The following is a 15568-nucleotide window of genomic DNA, read 5'->3' on the forward strand; positions in this document are numbered from 1 at the left end:
GCAGTCCTGGTACCGATCTCCTCCTTGGTACCTGTCGTACTCGCGGCACCACTCGAGATCCCGCTCACTGGACCGATACTCCAGGCACTGGTCCAGCTCCCAGCACCGTTCGCACTGCAGCCCGTGTCATCATAGGGCATCAAGATCCCGGTCGACCTCCCAGCACCGAGCCGGTCGCAGGTCCCAATCACACTCTCGGTACCGGTACGGATCCCGGTACCGCTCTCCAGTGCAGCACGAAATACAGTATCCTAGAGACAGGGCTCATCCTCAAACGGTCTCCGCCCCGCCATGGCCATCGTGGCACGCGCCTGAGTCATCGCACGCTGATAGTGCCGCTATGCAAATTCAGACACACAGCCGTGTTCTCCATGAGGCTCAAGGTCCAGACCAAGGTCCTCATCAGTAGTCCTTTTGGACGCCTTGGGCATATCACCAGGCCCAAGGTGAACCCACGGTACCATCACGTTCCGCCCCATCGGAACATCGCACACCAGAGGCCACTGTTAGCCGCCCCCCTCCAGCGGGTGCAGATCAATCTCCTCAGGCACTGGACCCTCAGGTCCTCCCTGACCCTGATGTACCTCCTGACCAAGAGTCCCTACAGGAACCACTCATACCTGGTCTGTCGTCATCCTCTTCACCTGACGAGGCAGTGGCCGGTACATCCTCATCGGGCCCACCCCCTATCGACCTCCGAGCTCACCGGGACCTTCTGAGGCGAGTCGCCTTAAATATCAGTCTCCAGGTGGAGGAGGTCCCAGAGGTTGAAGACCCGGTAATAGACATACTGTTGGCAGATGCCTCAACCCATTTGGCTTTGCCATTTATCCACTCCATCCAAGCCAAAGCGGACACAATCTGGCAGTCTCCGGCGTCTATCCCTCCTACGGCCAGAGGGGTGGAAAGAAAGTACATGGTACCATCCAAAGGGTACGAATACCTATATACCCACCCTCCTTGCTCCCTGGTGGTTCAATCCATCAATGAGCGAGAGCGCCATGGCCAGCAAGCCCCCGCCCCAAAATCGAGGGAGGCTAGATTGATGGACCTGTTGGGACGTAAAGTCTACTCTGCAGGGGGCCTCCAGCTTAGGGTGGCGAACCAACAGTCCCTGCTCAGTAGATATAATTATAACACCTGGCAGTCGGTGGGTAAGTTCACTGAACTGGTCCCACAAGACTCCCGCCAGGAATTCCAAGCCCTTCTGGAGGAAGGAAAGAAAGTGGCACAGACTTCCTCGCAGGCCTCTCTCGACGCTGCCGATTCGGCGGCCAGAACCGTGGCCTTGGGAATCATGAAGAGGAGGATCTCGTGGCTGCAAGTGTCAGGTCTGCTTCCTGAACTGCAACACACCATCCACGACCTGCCATTTGAAGGCCAGGGCCTTTTCTCCCAGAAAATGGACCCGAGGCTACAGAGTCTTAAGGACAATCGGGTGATCATGCGTTCCCGTGGGATGCACACCCCACAAACCCAATGAAGGTCCTTCCGTAGCCAGCCTCAGCGCCCTTACCCCCTGCCCAGACCGCAACAAGACTTTGGCAGAAGGCGTGGTCGCGGGAACCGCAGATGGCAATCTGGGTCCCAAGGCAGCCACAATACTGGTCCCGCCAAACCAGCGCCGGGCCCGAAAGCGAACTTTTGAAGGTGCGCCCGAGAGCAGAGCACCAGTCCTTCCCCAGGATCCCCTTCAGTTTTCCAACCGCCTTTCCTCCTTCCTCCCTGCATGGTCCCAATTAACCTCGGATCGTTGGGTCCTACGCACGGTGGAATTTGGATACCACCTCCAATTTATTTCGCCCCTTCCCTCTCACCCCACCTCCCTGTCCCTCTTCAGGGACCCCTCTCATGAGCAATTCCTCTGGCAAGAGGTTCTTACGCTCCTCTCGATCGGAGCTATAGAGGAAGTGCCGGAGGAATTAAGGGGCAGGGGATTTTACTCCCGATATTTCCTAATCCCCAAAGCAAAAGGAGGTCTTCGACCCATCCTGGACCTGCGAGGACTCAACATGTTTTTAAAGGAGTTGAAGTCCCGCATGGTATCCCTGGGGACCGTTATCCCATCCTTGGATCCCGGAGACTGGTACGCTGCATATTTCCACATCGCCATTTATCCCCTGCAGGTTTATGGTGCACTGCCAACATTTTCAATTTGCAATCCTTCCGTTTGGCCTTTCTACAGCCCCTCGCGTATTTACAAAGTGCACGGCGGTAGTGGCCACCTTCCTCCGTCATCGGCAAATACATGTTTTTCCTTACCTAGACGACTGGATTATTCGAGGGACCTCCGAGGGCCAGGTCACCAGGCACGTAGCCATCATCATGGATCTATTCGAGAGACTGGGCCTGATGATCAATCTAGAGAAGTCTACTCTAGTGCCCGCTCAAAGAATAGAATTCATTGAGGCCATTCTAGACTCCAAACTCGCAAAAGCCTGCCTGCCACTGCCCTGGTTTCAGGCACTAGTCTCAGTTATAAAAAGCCTCCAAACCTTTCCGACGACCTCGGCTCGCACCTGTCTAAGCCTCCTCGGTCACATGGCCGCATGTACTTTTGTAACCAAGCACGCTAAACTACGCATGTGTCCCCTTCAAACCTGGCTCGCCTCAGTGTACCGTCCAGGCAGAGATACCATAGACATTATGGTCACCATTCCTCAGAGCATCTTAGACCCCCTCAACTGGTGGCTAACACCCTCCCTGGTTTGTGCAGGACTGTTGTTCCATCCGAGGCAGCCCTCAGTGTCCCTAATGACGGACGCATCGTCTCTCGGCTGAGGGGCTCATCCAGACCATCGTCGCACGCAAGGCCTCTGGTCATCTCGAGCTAGCATTGCACATAAACGTCCAGGAGCTGAGAGCAGTCCGCCTGGCGTGCCAGACGTTCCTACAACATCTGCAAGGTCGTTGTGTTTCAGTGCTTACCGACAACACAACGGCCATGCACTACATAAACAAGCAGGGAGGGACTCGATCCTCCCCCCTTTGTCAGGAGGCGATCCAATTGTGGGAATTTTGCATAGCCCACTCGATAGACCTTGTAGCATCGTTCCTCCCAGTGGTCCGGAACACTCTGGCAGACCATCTCAGCAGATCTTTTCCGTCTCACGAGTGGTCGCTTCGCCCGGACATTCTACATTCCATCCACATAGACCTCTTCGCTTCCCGCGACAACAGGAAGTGCTAGAAGTTCTGCTCCTTCCAAGGTCTCGCCCCGGGCTCAATATTGGATGCCTTCCTAATCTCATGGAAGAACCAGCTGTTGTACGCATTTCCACCCTTCCCACTGGTGCACAGGGTTCTCTTAAAGCTCCGCAGGGACAGGGCTCGCCTGATCCTGATCGCCCCTGCGTGGCCCCGACAGCACTGGTACACCACGTTGCTGGACCACTCGATAGCCAACCCGATCCCTTTGCCCCCTCATCAGGATCTTATAACGCAGGACCACGGCAGGCTTCACCACCCAGACTTGCAATCCCTCCATTTCACAGTGTGGCTCCTGCATGGTTAACCCAGTCGGAGTTACGTTGCTCTGCCCCAGTGCAAGAAGTACTCCTGGGTAGCAGAAAATCTTCCACCCGGTCTACATACTTGGCCAAGTGGAAGCGATTTTCTTGCTGGTGTCAAACACTGAATGTAACGCCCACGGAGGTTCCCATTCCCACTATATTGGACTACCTCTGGTACCTTAAACAGCAAAGCCTCGCTATCTCATCATTGCGAGTGCACTTGGCAGCTATTTCTACTTTCCACTCAGGAGAAGGTACTCATTCCATCTTCTCCCACCCTATGGTCTTGAGATTCCTCAAAGGTTTGGAGCGTCTATACCCCCTAGTACGACGCCCCGCCCCTTCCTGGGACCTCAACTTGGTCCTGACGAGACTTACGACTCCTCCATTCGAGCCATTGGCGACCTGCTCGCTCCTATATTTGTCATGGAAAACAGCCTTCCTTGTGACCATCACATCGGCTAGGAGAGTCTCTGATGGTGGACCCACCTTACACGGTGTTCCACAAAGACAAGGTGCAGTTACGTCCACATCCGGCGTTCCTCCCTAAAGTAGTCTCGGCCTTCCATTTTAACCAGGACATATTCCTCCCGGTCTTCTTTCCAAAACTGCATACATCTCGTAGAGAGCAGCAGTTGCATTCCCTCGACGTCCGTAGGGCGCTCGCCTTCTATATTGACCGAACGAGACCCTTCCACAAAACGCCCCAACTTTTTGTGGCAGTGGCAGATCGGATGAAAGGCCTACCCTTCTCTTCTCAGAGAATTTCGTCATGGATAACGGCGTGCATCTATACTATGATCTAGCTCATGTCTTTCCGGGTCATATTACCACTCATTCTACCAGGGCTCAGGCCTCGTCGGCCGCCTTCCTAGCTCAAGTACCTATCCAGGAGATATGTCGAGCAGCTACGTGGTCTTCAGTACACACCTTCACTTCCCGTTATGCCCTGGTGCAACAATCCAGAGAGGACGCAGCCTTCGGCTCAGCGGTTCTACATTCTGCAGTATCTCACTCCGACCCCACCGCCTAGGTAAGGCTTGGGATTCACCTAATTGGAATGGATATGAGCAAGCACTCGAAGAAGAAAAGACGGTTACTCCCCTTTGTAATTGTTGTTCTTCGAGATGTGGTGCTCATATCCATTCCAAAACCCGCCCTCCTTCCCTACTGTCGGAGTAGCCGGCAAGAGGGAACTGAGGAGCGGATGGGTCGGCAGGGGCATATATTCGGTGCCATAGCAGCACCACGCCAGGGGGCACCCAACCGACCCATCGAGTGTTGCTAGGGTAAAAATCTTCCAACGGACATGCACACGACGCGCACACACCTAATTGGAATGGATATAAGCAACACATCTCGAAGAACAACAGTTACAAAGGTGAGTAACCGTCTTTTATATTGCTCTTCAGCATTCTGATTGGCTGGCACTTGTTTTATTTAATAACATAAGTTTACACACTGTGCAAAAATGGCATGCCCATGTTTGTCTGTATTTTGTTTATATATGGCGCTGATGTACTTTTTATGTTAAATGTTTTCTTTAGTATATGGTATAAGACTTTCTGCCTACTCGGATCCACCAATCTGGAATCAAAGGTTATTTTTTGTCTGCCATATCATTAGTCAATCACCTAAAAAGATTTGTTTCGCCTTGCTTTCCTGTATCCAATCTCCACTGCTCCTCTGTCTTTAGTTTACTTGCATCAAAAGTGCACACTCTTAGAAAGCAGTGTCCATGTATTTATTTTTTTGCCCAAAGCTGGTACTCTGAGAAAGGACATACGAAATAAATGTAAATAAGACTGGAGAGAGCCTAGTGGAAAAAGTAGCTGGTACAAATTAGTTGGTGTGGTCATATACATGACTGATAAAATGTGTTTGCTCTTCTGGTTTGTGGATCTGAGTGATGGAATACATGTTTTCAGTAAACTGATTCTCTGTCATCTCATTGCTTTCCAATGTTAATCAATTAAACTCTATTTAAGGTACTTCAAAAAGGCGGAGAGTAACAGACGAGCGAGAGTTGCGTATTCCTTTAGAGTATGGGTATGTTTTATATTTACTTGAAGAGCATTTGGAAAGTGATTGCATATAGTGTTTCGTAAAGTGAAAGGTCATTTGTGTTAAAAAATGGCATTGTAGAATTTGATATAGAATTTTCAAAGGGACTCATGGACTTAAGCACTCCTTTGACTTTCAGTGACACTTTCTGTTCCCTTTGAAAATTCCAGCTTTCATATGTATTGTCTTTCAATTACTTCCAAAACAAATTTGCTTAGTTGCAAATGTAAAGATGTGTTGCTTAATTGTTTTGCAACTGAAAATTCAGTAGTAGTTCTGTTAATGATTCATGAGCCAGAACCTGCTCACTTTCCCAGAATTGTGTGTGCATTACAATGCTAAAATGTATATTTTTTTGATAAAGTATCCTAATACAATGCCATTTTTGCCTACTCATATTTCTGCCTTAATCACTTTATATATTTGTCTCTTGACTTTAATGTAAAATTAATAAATTAATGTTTATAAATTAGTTCAAGAAATGAGTGTTAACACACACCTATATTTACTATTACTGCAGCTGGCAAAGAGAAACACGAATAAGGAATTTTGGTGGTCGCCTTCAAGGAGAAGTAGCGTATTATGCACCATGTGGAAAGAAACTGAGACAGTATCCTGAAGTGGTAAAGGTACATACTTTTTTTCAATTTGTATGCATTCTGGTACCATTAAGCATGTGTACAATAAAAAAATGCACTTCTTCCTCAAATAAAGTTCCTTGATACAAAATGTCTTGTGACGCTAATGTACCTTAACCTGTTTCTAAATTGACCTATAGAGGCATATCCCCTTGATAGAATGTGCAAAACATTTGACTCCTGACGTTAGCTGTACATCAAAGCTGGGTTGTAATTATTTAAAACCTGAAGTGGAAAAATATGTGATTTTTTCAGTATCTCAGCAGAAATGGAATAATGGATATCTCAAGGGACAATTTCAGCTTCAGTGCAAAAATAGGAGTGGGTGACTTCTATGAAGCCAGAGATGGACTGCAGGTATCCACTTTTTAAAAAGTAAAGTCTTTGATCCGAGGAGTAGTAACATAAATCTAGGTGAAGTAATTTTTACTACACGCTGGAGCACTGCCTGTTGTTAGTGAATTCATTCTTACAGTCATACATAGTACTTTACAGTAGCTTCTGTTGAGAGTTGAGGGTCTGATCCTGGGAGATGCTGAAAATCTATGTCTCTCACTGACTTCAGCAGGAGGTTGTAGGTGCCCAGTATATCCCAAGATCAGCTCTGAAATTATAGTTGTCTAGTAAGAAGGCACTTTGAGCTAAGTATTTTATAAGAGGACATGTTCAGATACTACTTAGAGTAGAAATTTTTTCTTATTATGTTATACAGATTCCATAGCTGTAGAAATTCTGTGTATGTGTGTATCACGGTTCTTTTCATATTTTTATCCGTTGAGGGTATCTAAAAGACATACTTAAAACACTGGTATTTACTATGTAAAGACTACAGTATTAGCTTTTCTGAAGGATCCAGTTTTTATGCACAGTTGTATGAACAAACATTCTACTTGAGTGTGGCAGAACTCTGCTTTGCTTTATGTGGATAAAGTAGCCACTTCACAGAAGAATAAATTATGATTGAACTGTGTGACACTGCCATCTATTTTGTCCAGTTTAGGGACTTTCATTTTTTCTTGTGATCTCATGTCAGTGAATATATTTACTTATTGTTAAAAACAGCTCTTCCTTGGGTATCACCACATGAATGTGGACAGACATTGGAAAATGCGCTCTACAATTCCTGGAATTTCAAAACACCTTGCCAAGGCAGTTGAGTCCCTGTAGGATTATACATCATCTACAAAACATCCATAAACGTTTGTAATAAAACTGAAGCCATGCCAGATCGCTCACTTTGGGGTGGCGTTGGCTAACTTCTGGCCCATTGAGGAAGCTAATGTTGTAGGCCCCTTGTACATCAGCCACTGTAAACCCATGGTTGAATAAGTCAAGATCAATAAATCATGTAGGTATGTACCTTGCTATTGAACCTCAGTACTTTGATTTAAGTACCTATTAGTTTCCTGGACACCATGTCAACCCCTCTTTTTCTTTTTCTTTTTCTTTTTCTTTTTTCATCTGTTATATTCTTCCCATCTCACATGTCTCCACCCTTAGTTACTTCTTTCCACACCTCTTACCTTCTATCTAGTGGGATGTACTGCACTCCCTGCCCTCCTTTGGGACTGCAAAGCTTCAGAAAGGAGGAACTGAGGAAGGGCCACAGTTCAGTCACAAGGCTGGGCAATGAATTATTCCAAACCTCTTCTAAATATCATTCAAGAATTCCAATTTTTACTCTGCACAGGTCAGAGCAGTTTTACTAAGAGAAAGAAAAATGTCATGAAAGGGGAGGCTAAAACACAAGAAGTAGGTATTAGCAAACACTGCTCTGTTCAGGATGGTGGTATAGATGGCCTCAGCACTATTATCACACCCAGATGACACCTTCCCATGATACACTGTTAAAGACATTGAGATTTCTAGTGATCTCAGATTCCACATGTACATTCTTATGGCTGGATTGTCCCCAGCGTATAACAGGTGGGCAAGGGAATGGGGGCACAAGAGGCCTCCTGCCTTGTGCACCCTTACAGGTAAAATGCTAAATACTATTGGGTATGCAAACACTGCTCTCTCCTAGCTCCACTGCTGGTTGGTCTAAAAGAACTGGGACCTGGCCTTATCTTTACTCCATACCTTATAGCAGAACTGGTAGGGTGCTGGGAAGGAGCACACACTGTACCACATGGCAATGTGTGGCAGAACAGGCTCTGCAATGTGCATGCCTCAGGAACTTCAAGAGAAGTTGTGGCTAGTTCATCCAGATTTCTTTCTAAAGTGCACCACTAAAGCATTGCTCCTTCCCCCTCAACCCCTTGCTTCCAGTGTAGAAGCTAAACTGTAATGCTTGATATGTAACTAGATAATGCACACTGACTTAGTCAAAGACCAGATCCTGACAAGCAAACAGAAAGAATTTGCAGATTCCTCAGATTGAACCTCAAAGCTGCTATTTTCATCTTGGGTGGAGGAGGGAGCCATTTCAGAATCTTGGAAAGCTCTAGCAATATCTGCCTTCTGGAGATATTAGACTTATAGTGGATCTGTACAGGATGTTTGTCTTTGGAGAACAATAATTATAGGTAAGAAATTTTATCCTTTAGTCACTAGGGAGACGCTTTTTTTATTGTAACATAGGTGTGCTTGGGGTAACATCTTTGGTGAGATTAATGTTATTTGTTCACAGTAGCTAAATTGTCATACATAATCATACAAGTTATTGTATATTTTCAAGTTCTTACACTGTGTGTGTGTGTGTGTGTGTGTGTACACTATATGTATGTTGTCGTATATGTCTATATATGTTTATGCTTACAAGCCCAGATCCTGCTTCTAGTTTTATTCTATACCTGTTGGTACTCACAAAGCATGAGACTAATATAGTCGGTGTGCAATGTGATTACACAATGTCTGTTTCTGTGTCATTACCACCATTTTTCTTATAATTTATGTGTTGAAGGTAACTTGTGAGTGTTATGTTACCTAACTTTAAAGTATGCCAATCAGCACTGGATAGCACAGACTAATCTGATCCATTTCAAACTGAGGTCATGAACATTTGCACTTTCCAGACATAACTGGCATGTGAATCTTATATTTGTTTTTTCTTGATTTTTATCTGAAATACTATTAAAACTGCAAACATTTTAAATAGTAAGTCTAGATTTTTTTTTTTACTAGAGACTTAGGTTGTCTCTTAAAATCAACCCACTAGATTTAGCAGATTTGTTTTTACATCTATTTTTTAATGACAAAAATAAATTTTAGCATTCCACATTAGTATTTTTATTACATGTGGCATCAGTCCAGCTTTTGAATCAGGTAATTTTTAGTGTGTATATTTTTGTGTTTCTAGTCTAATCCATACATATTTTTTTAAAATATGGCATTAAAGAGAATATATTGCCTAAAGGCCTAGTATGATTAAGAAGCTCTAAAATTATATTTATACTTCATGTATCAGATTTTAATTAATTAGATTATCATGTAAACATTTGAACTAAACTGATAACAGCCAACATACCACTTACAGTAAGTCAAACAAAAAATTAAACTAGTACTTAATGAAAATGGTATCTGTACATAGGTTACTGAAATTTAGTGTCCTGTTGTGATAATGAAAGTTCCAGTACTTCATCTGTATCTTTATTGGTATAAAAAATTATCAGTTTTATTCCAGGAATTTGCTAATCTGCTGATTCCTCCACTTTCTACAGTTTTGGGCCTTTTACTGCTACTTTTCATGTTCTTGTCTCTGCCTTTCTTTGAGTTCGTTGACATATCATAATCCAGGTTATTGTATCAGTCTCATCTGATTGTGAGCACTGCAAAATTCGAATGGAAAGATGGAAAAAGATGCATGGAAAACTATTTATGATTTTGATCCTGCACTTACTGAAATTCTTGCCAGTGACTTCAGTGTGATAGATTTTTCTGAAGTTTTTCTTGATATGAAAAATAATTTTAGTTTTACAAGGTGATTTGGAGATATTTTTAGGCTCTGTCATTTTTTAATAAAATCTAGAAGCACCATATCAGTAGCAAATTTGGAATAAACAATAGCTTCAGGTAACTATACTATAAAATTCAGAATGTGGTTTGAGTTGTAGACAGTAGAATATTCCAATCTAAATTTTCCCGGTTGAAATCCACCTATATTTTCCTACTGTATTAACAATGGCATTTCTTAATGCTTTTCAGTACAGTGAATTTAAAAAAATATTTGAAAGCATGGTAATCTCCTAAAGTTTCTTTTTAGCTCAATCAGAGATTTTTTTCCTAACTGAAAACAAAGAATGTTTTAGGTACATAATGAAGGATTTCTATATTATGAAAGGAACTGATATAGTTGTCATTTACAGTACATTTTTAGACTTGTACCAGTTTTCTAAAAAAAGGGGTATATAACTCCTAGTTTTCTAGTTTAAGATTAACAGGGACTTGAGCCAAGATACTTCGTGAAAGTATTAATAGATGCACAGAATAAGTTATAGAGGTAAGTAACTGAAGTATATAATATTAAGGATAGAAACCATCATTCATTCTTATCTGTGGAATCTCTACCTTCTTGCCATAATTAAGGAATTAAAAATGCCTGTATGTTTTTCTATGGAGAAAGAAGGGAGGGGTAGCAAAAAAGTAAGATTAAGATTTGTTTTTAAAATGTAAACTTATTGGGTTGGAGGAACTCTTTCTTCTTGAATGCTAGTCTAGATACATACTCCATAGTTGGTGAGCACACATCTCATGTATATGCATTAGATATTGCCGATCAGACGATTCTCTGGGGGTGTGTGACACATAGGACCTTCCTCTCCATGTATTGCCATGCCTCTGTTCTTTTTCTACTGCTCATGGTATATATCGGAGCAACTCTCCTCAAATTTACCTCTGCTTTGGCTAGCTAGTGTTGTGAGTTTAGTCAGATAGGTGCACATGGAAGCCACATGGAGAACGAGGCCCTTCCGCAAGGTTGCAGGTGGTGTGGGACACTGTGCTCAAGCACAGCAATTCCCCGGGCTTTAAGAACTGCCCATCGTGCGAAGCAGTTGTGTTTCTGAACGACCGACACATGAGGTGTCTGTTTTTGTCTCAAGAAGGACATACCTGGGGGTACTGTGAAATCTGCAGGTCTTTCTTGAAGTGGACCCAGCGCTTCATGCCTGAGGCTTTTTTCATGGAGCAGGCAGTGAGGTTGGTCTCCAGCTCCAGATTCCAGGCATATAGGCCCGCAGGGGAACAAAAGTTGTTGAAATCGGCCCCAGTGTAGACTTCAAAACTGTCTGAAGCTGCCTTGTCTGGAAGACATACAGGATAAGTCTACACAGCAACTAGACACAAGTGGCTGGCTCATGCTAGATGACTTGGGCTCACAGGGCATGAGCTCCATGACTGTTCCATTGCTGTGTAGGTGTCTGGGCTTGGGTTGGAGCCCAGGATCTAGGACTCTGCTAGGCGGGTGCGTCAGATACAGGGTAGACTTGGACTGGAAGCCTTTGAGGAAGAAGTCCGAGATCACCCTCCCCTGATCCAAAGTAAAGACCACATAAAACTAACAGCCTGTCAGACACCAAGGGTGCCTCAAAACTTAGAAAATGTTCCGTGAGCACCAGAGCCTGCACCCTCCACCCCGAGTTGCCACAGCTGTGTAAGCCTTCTTGGTACCAAGAAGTCAGAGTGGTCACTGGCTACTTCAGTACCTAGTAAAAGTTTGATTTTGGTACTGGCCATCCTGATGCTTTCAGCATGCTTTCAGGTATCTGCGCAGTCACTGCCATACCAACCTGCTGGGGCTCCACCACTCAGGGCCTTATCTCTGGGGTCTGCACTTATATATGTCATACTAATTCCTGATGCTTTCCAGATTCCTGGACCCAGTGGCCTGAACGTTTCCAGCACCCAGTCATGTCCCCCCTGCACTCATGGGATGGGCACAATCTTTTCCAGAGGACTGCTGTCCTCTGACTCAAGACAGGCAACAGCTGTCCCCAGCCTGATCCCAGGACTCAGCAGTCTTGATGCCTCCCAAGGAGTCGAAAGGTGTGTACCCACGACTTAGGGGAGAGCCGGATACTGTTATGATGCGGTATGAGGATCGCCGGTTCTAGGCACCGGTGTGTCTCATGTTTTTTGATTTTGGAATGTAGAGCAGGTGGCCCCATGGGGATTGTCGTACTATCTGAATCTGCAGGTTAAGACTGTCACCCATGCACCTGAGGTTAGACCCATCACTGCTGCATCCCCAGGGCCACCCAGTGGCCTAAGTGCAAAGGACCCAGGATGAAGGTGGACTGACATGTTCACAAAATGCTATATGTTGGTGCAGGCTGCTAGGGCCAATGCAAGATTCACATGATGTGTGTTGCAGTCCATACTCTGATGTCTCTTAGGTGACTCAAGTGACAGGAAACTGCTTGGGAGTCACAAATATGCATACAGACTAGCACTCTTAAGAAGAAAACGAGGGTATACACCTTTATGGTAACTGGTGTTCTTCGAGTTACATATTCCACTGCTTACCTCTGTGGCTGCTACTATAGAGCTCTGAGACCATGGATTCTCACCCTTTATGCTCTTGTGGAATGTCACATGCACTACCCTTAGGGATACTGCTCATAAAAAATTCTCCAGTGTGTGTACGCTGGACATGCACTCACCAACTGTGGAATACATATACAGATTACACACCTTGAAGAACATTTGTTACTGTAAACGTAAGTCACCTCATTTTCCGGTTCCTAAAACCTCTTATGTTGTGTTATAGCTGTGAAATACGTACTTTGATGATATCATTTAGATTACTTTTATCCACTGCCTGGGAATAGGTCTTCTGCTGTGTCTGTTTAAAAACAAAAAAGAGAAGTATGTCTTTAGATATATATGTGCTGGCTAGTGATCTAAATGCAAGACTGGGTCCCAGGAACTCTCATCTGGATCCTCAGGTGTGTTAGAGCCTCACAAGACATAGGGGGTTACTCTTGCATATGAGTAGTGTCAAGGCTGGTAGGAGTGATGGGATAGAATGATTTGCACTTCAGCAATCTTCAGCTATATAACAGCCCTAAGAGTCGATTACTTAAAATAAGATTAAAATAAGTTAGAATAGTCTTGCTAAGTCTCCACAGCAAAAAAGTGTGCTTTTACATTGATTTAGCTATCTTAATGTAAAATCTTAGTGAAACTGAAAGTTGGTCCTAACTACGTAGGAGTCTAAATGGAATAGCCAGATTCCTGTTTTTGAATAAACAATGGTTCCCAGAATTCAGCAACTTCTAAAATGATTGTAATTGACAATGAGATTTCAGCCGGCCTTTTCCCAGTTTGTGTTTACTCATCCAACATTCTTCGATACTTCAAGAAGACCAAAAAGAGAGCGTTCCTTTAGACTCTTGTTTTAAAACAATGTCATGTCCTGCAAATATCTCCTGTCCTACATTCTAAAAAACTGGATAAAATAGATACAGGAGCAGAGTATCATCTGATGTAAATCAACTTTCCTTCTGTTATGGCAATACGTTGATTTACACCAGTGGAGAAATCCTGTCCATAGAATCAAATATGGCATGGAAAAGCGGAATCCATATGGCTTTCCTTATCTTTAATGATGAAGGATTTTTCAAAGGTGAACGTATTTGAATGTAGGTGTCCCTCAGTTTGTGGTGTCCTTTATTGGAAACAGTACGAACGGAGAGCAAACACCAGTACAGCACAGTCTGGACTAGCCTTGAACCATGATTGATTTTTTTTCTTCTGTTTCTGAATCTTATTGTGCATTTTTTTTTCTCACTCATGAATAAGCATATGAGAAGTTGTCTGCTCGGTTGCTGGTTGGTATGGACAATAAAGAGAGACAATATTTAGTCTTGTTTACATGGCTCAAAAAGACAAATAGTCGGTGATGAACTACAGGGGGAGATCACTGAGATATTAGATACCTGAAAAAGAATATACTATATATATTATAAATGGTACTCCTGCTGACAGATATTTAAGGTACTTCTTTGGCGCGAGTGGTACAGATACTGATTTTGGATTGAGAAGTCTTCAGTCAGTTTTTAACAAGGATGGATTCTGCACTTGGTGCTGGATATCAGTTAATGTATGCCTCTTGGAAGAGCTGCATGCTAAGTACAGTATGGATTCTTGTGATACCTTTCTTCATAGTAGTTTGAGATTTGAAAAATATCAGTACAGCTTCTATTAGCAGCTACTTTTGGATGTGAGGGTCTGATTATTAAAATGTTCCTTTTACAGAATGTTCTATGAAACATTTCTTAACATATTATGAAATATTAGCATAAATAATTAAAACATAATTGACAAAATAAATGAACAAAGCACATTTTGTGGTTAATCATGCTTGATTTTATTGTTTGTGCACTTATTAATTCACAAATTCAGTATTGCGAATCAGCTGTTTTTTTTTTTTAAAGTAGATGTGACTGGCTTCATAGTTGCTTTGGCAGACATTTTCAGAGTCCTTGACAAGCTTTCATTAAGTAAATAATGACGTGCTCCCAGAAGTATTCTTAGCTATCATTTCTTCCTATCATTCCAAAAAAATTGGAAAAGCAGTGAGAGATACCATAGTTCCAAATAGATCAAGCTCAGTCAAGCAAGATCAAATAGATCAAGCAACTGTTTTAGTTAATGGACACAATATGAGGTTCCCCCTTGTGTCAATTAAATGAAAGCTATCTAAAAACTAACCTCTTGGTATTATAGCAACAGGAATTTAGGATGAGGATAGGTGCCATGAAAAATTAAAAAGGGTTGAATTTAGTGCTTCTTAACTTGTTCAAGAGACTACAATTTCCAGAGCTTTGAATTAAGGTCATAGAGCAGATTATAACTACTTGAAAACTTTTGATTAGTTTTTAATTTTAGTTGACTGACAAATTAATTTTCACAGTAGGTGAAAACTAAAGTTTACTAAATAAAATCGCACGGTAGAAATGAGTTTATGGTTTTTCAATTTATTTGTTATAAAACTGAAATATCCAACCCTCCAAAAGTAACAAGTAAAAATCACAGTTAGTTCTCCTGCTTTTACTTTTTTCTTATATTCTATAAATTTCAGGAAAACAATGGTCTTTACATTTAGCCTGTCAGATTTTTAAACATCACATTGATTAATGGATAAGTGCAGGTGTAGTAGTCAAATTTGAAGTTTATAGGCTAAGGGAAAATCTGTTCTTCTGCCTAACCTAATAATTTGAGCATTGGGCTATTTAGGCAAGAGAGAACTAGAAGCAATATAGTAGTGTCACATATGTAATAACAAATGGTATTTTGCTAAGTAAATTAGCTTTGAGATCTTGTAAGTTGTAGTGGTAAATTGTGAAAATGCTTTTGATAAATCCCACAATATCTATGCAATTGCTTTGTGTCACCGCTGTCATTCTAATA

General features: G+C 43.0%; 1 protein-coding gene across 13 annotated transcripts in view; it reads left to right on the plus strand.

Moving 5' to 3' along the window:
* The window catches only part of BAZ2B (bromodomain adjacent to zinc finger domain 2B), a 272845-nt gene that overhangs the window by 175504 nt on the left and 81773 nt on the right, over positions 1–15568 (plus strand). For 7 of the 13 annotated variants that reach the window (XM_030580012.1, XM_030580010.1, XM_030580011.1 and 4 more), the window contains 3 exons: positions 5501–5561; positions 6097–6205; positions 6470–6571. In XM_030580012.1, coding sequence (XP_030435872.1) covers positions 5501–5561; positions 6097–6205; positions 6470–6571 — 272 coding nt within the window. The remainder of the gene's footprint in view (positions 1–5500; positions 5562–6096; positions 6206–6469; positions 6572–15568) is intronic. The other 6 variants (XM_030580016.1, XM_030580020.1, XM_030580021.1 and 3 more) reach the window with 1 other exon arrangement.

Source organism: Gopherus evgoodei, chromosome 11 (genome assembly GCF_007399415.2).
Source record: "Gopherus evgoodei ecotype Sinaloan lineage chromosome 11, rGopEvg1_v1.p, whole genome shotgun sequence".
NCBI lineage: Eukaryota > Metazoa > Chordata > Testudines > Testudinidae > Gopherus > Gopherus evgoodei.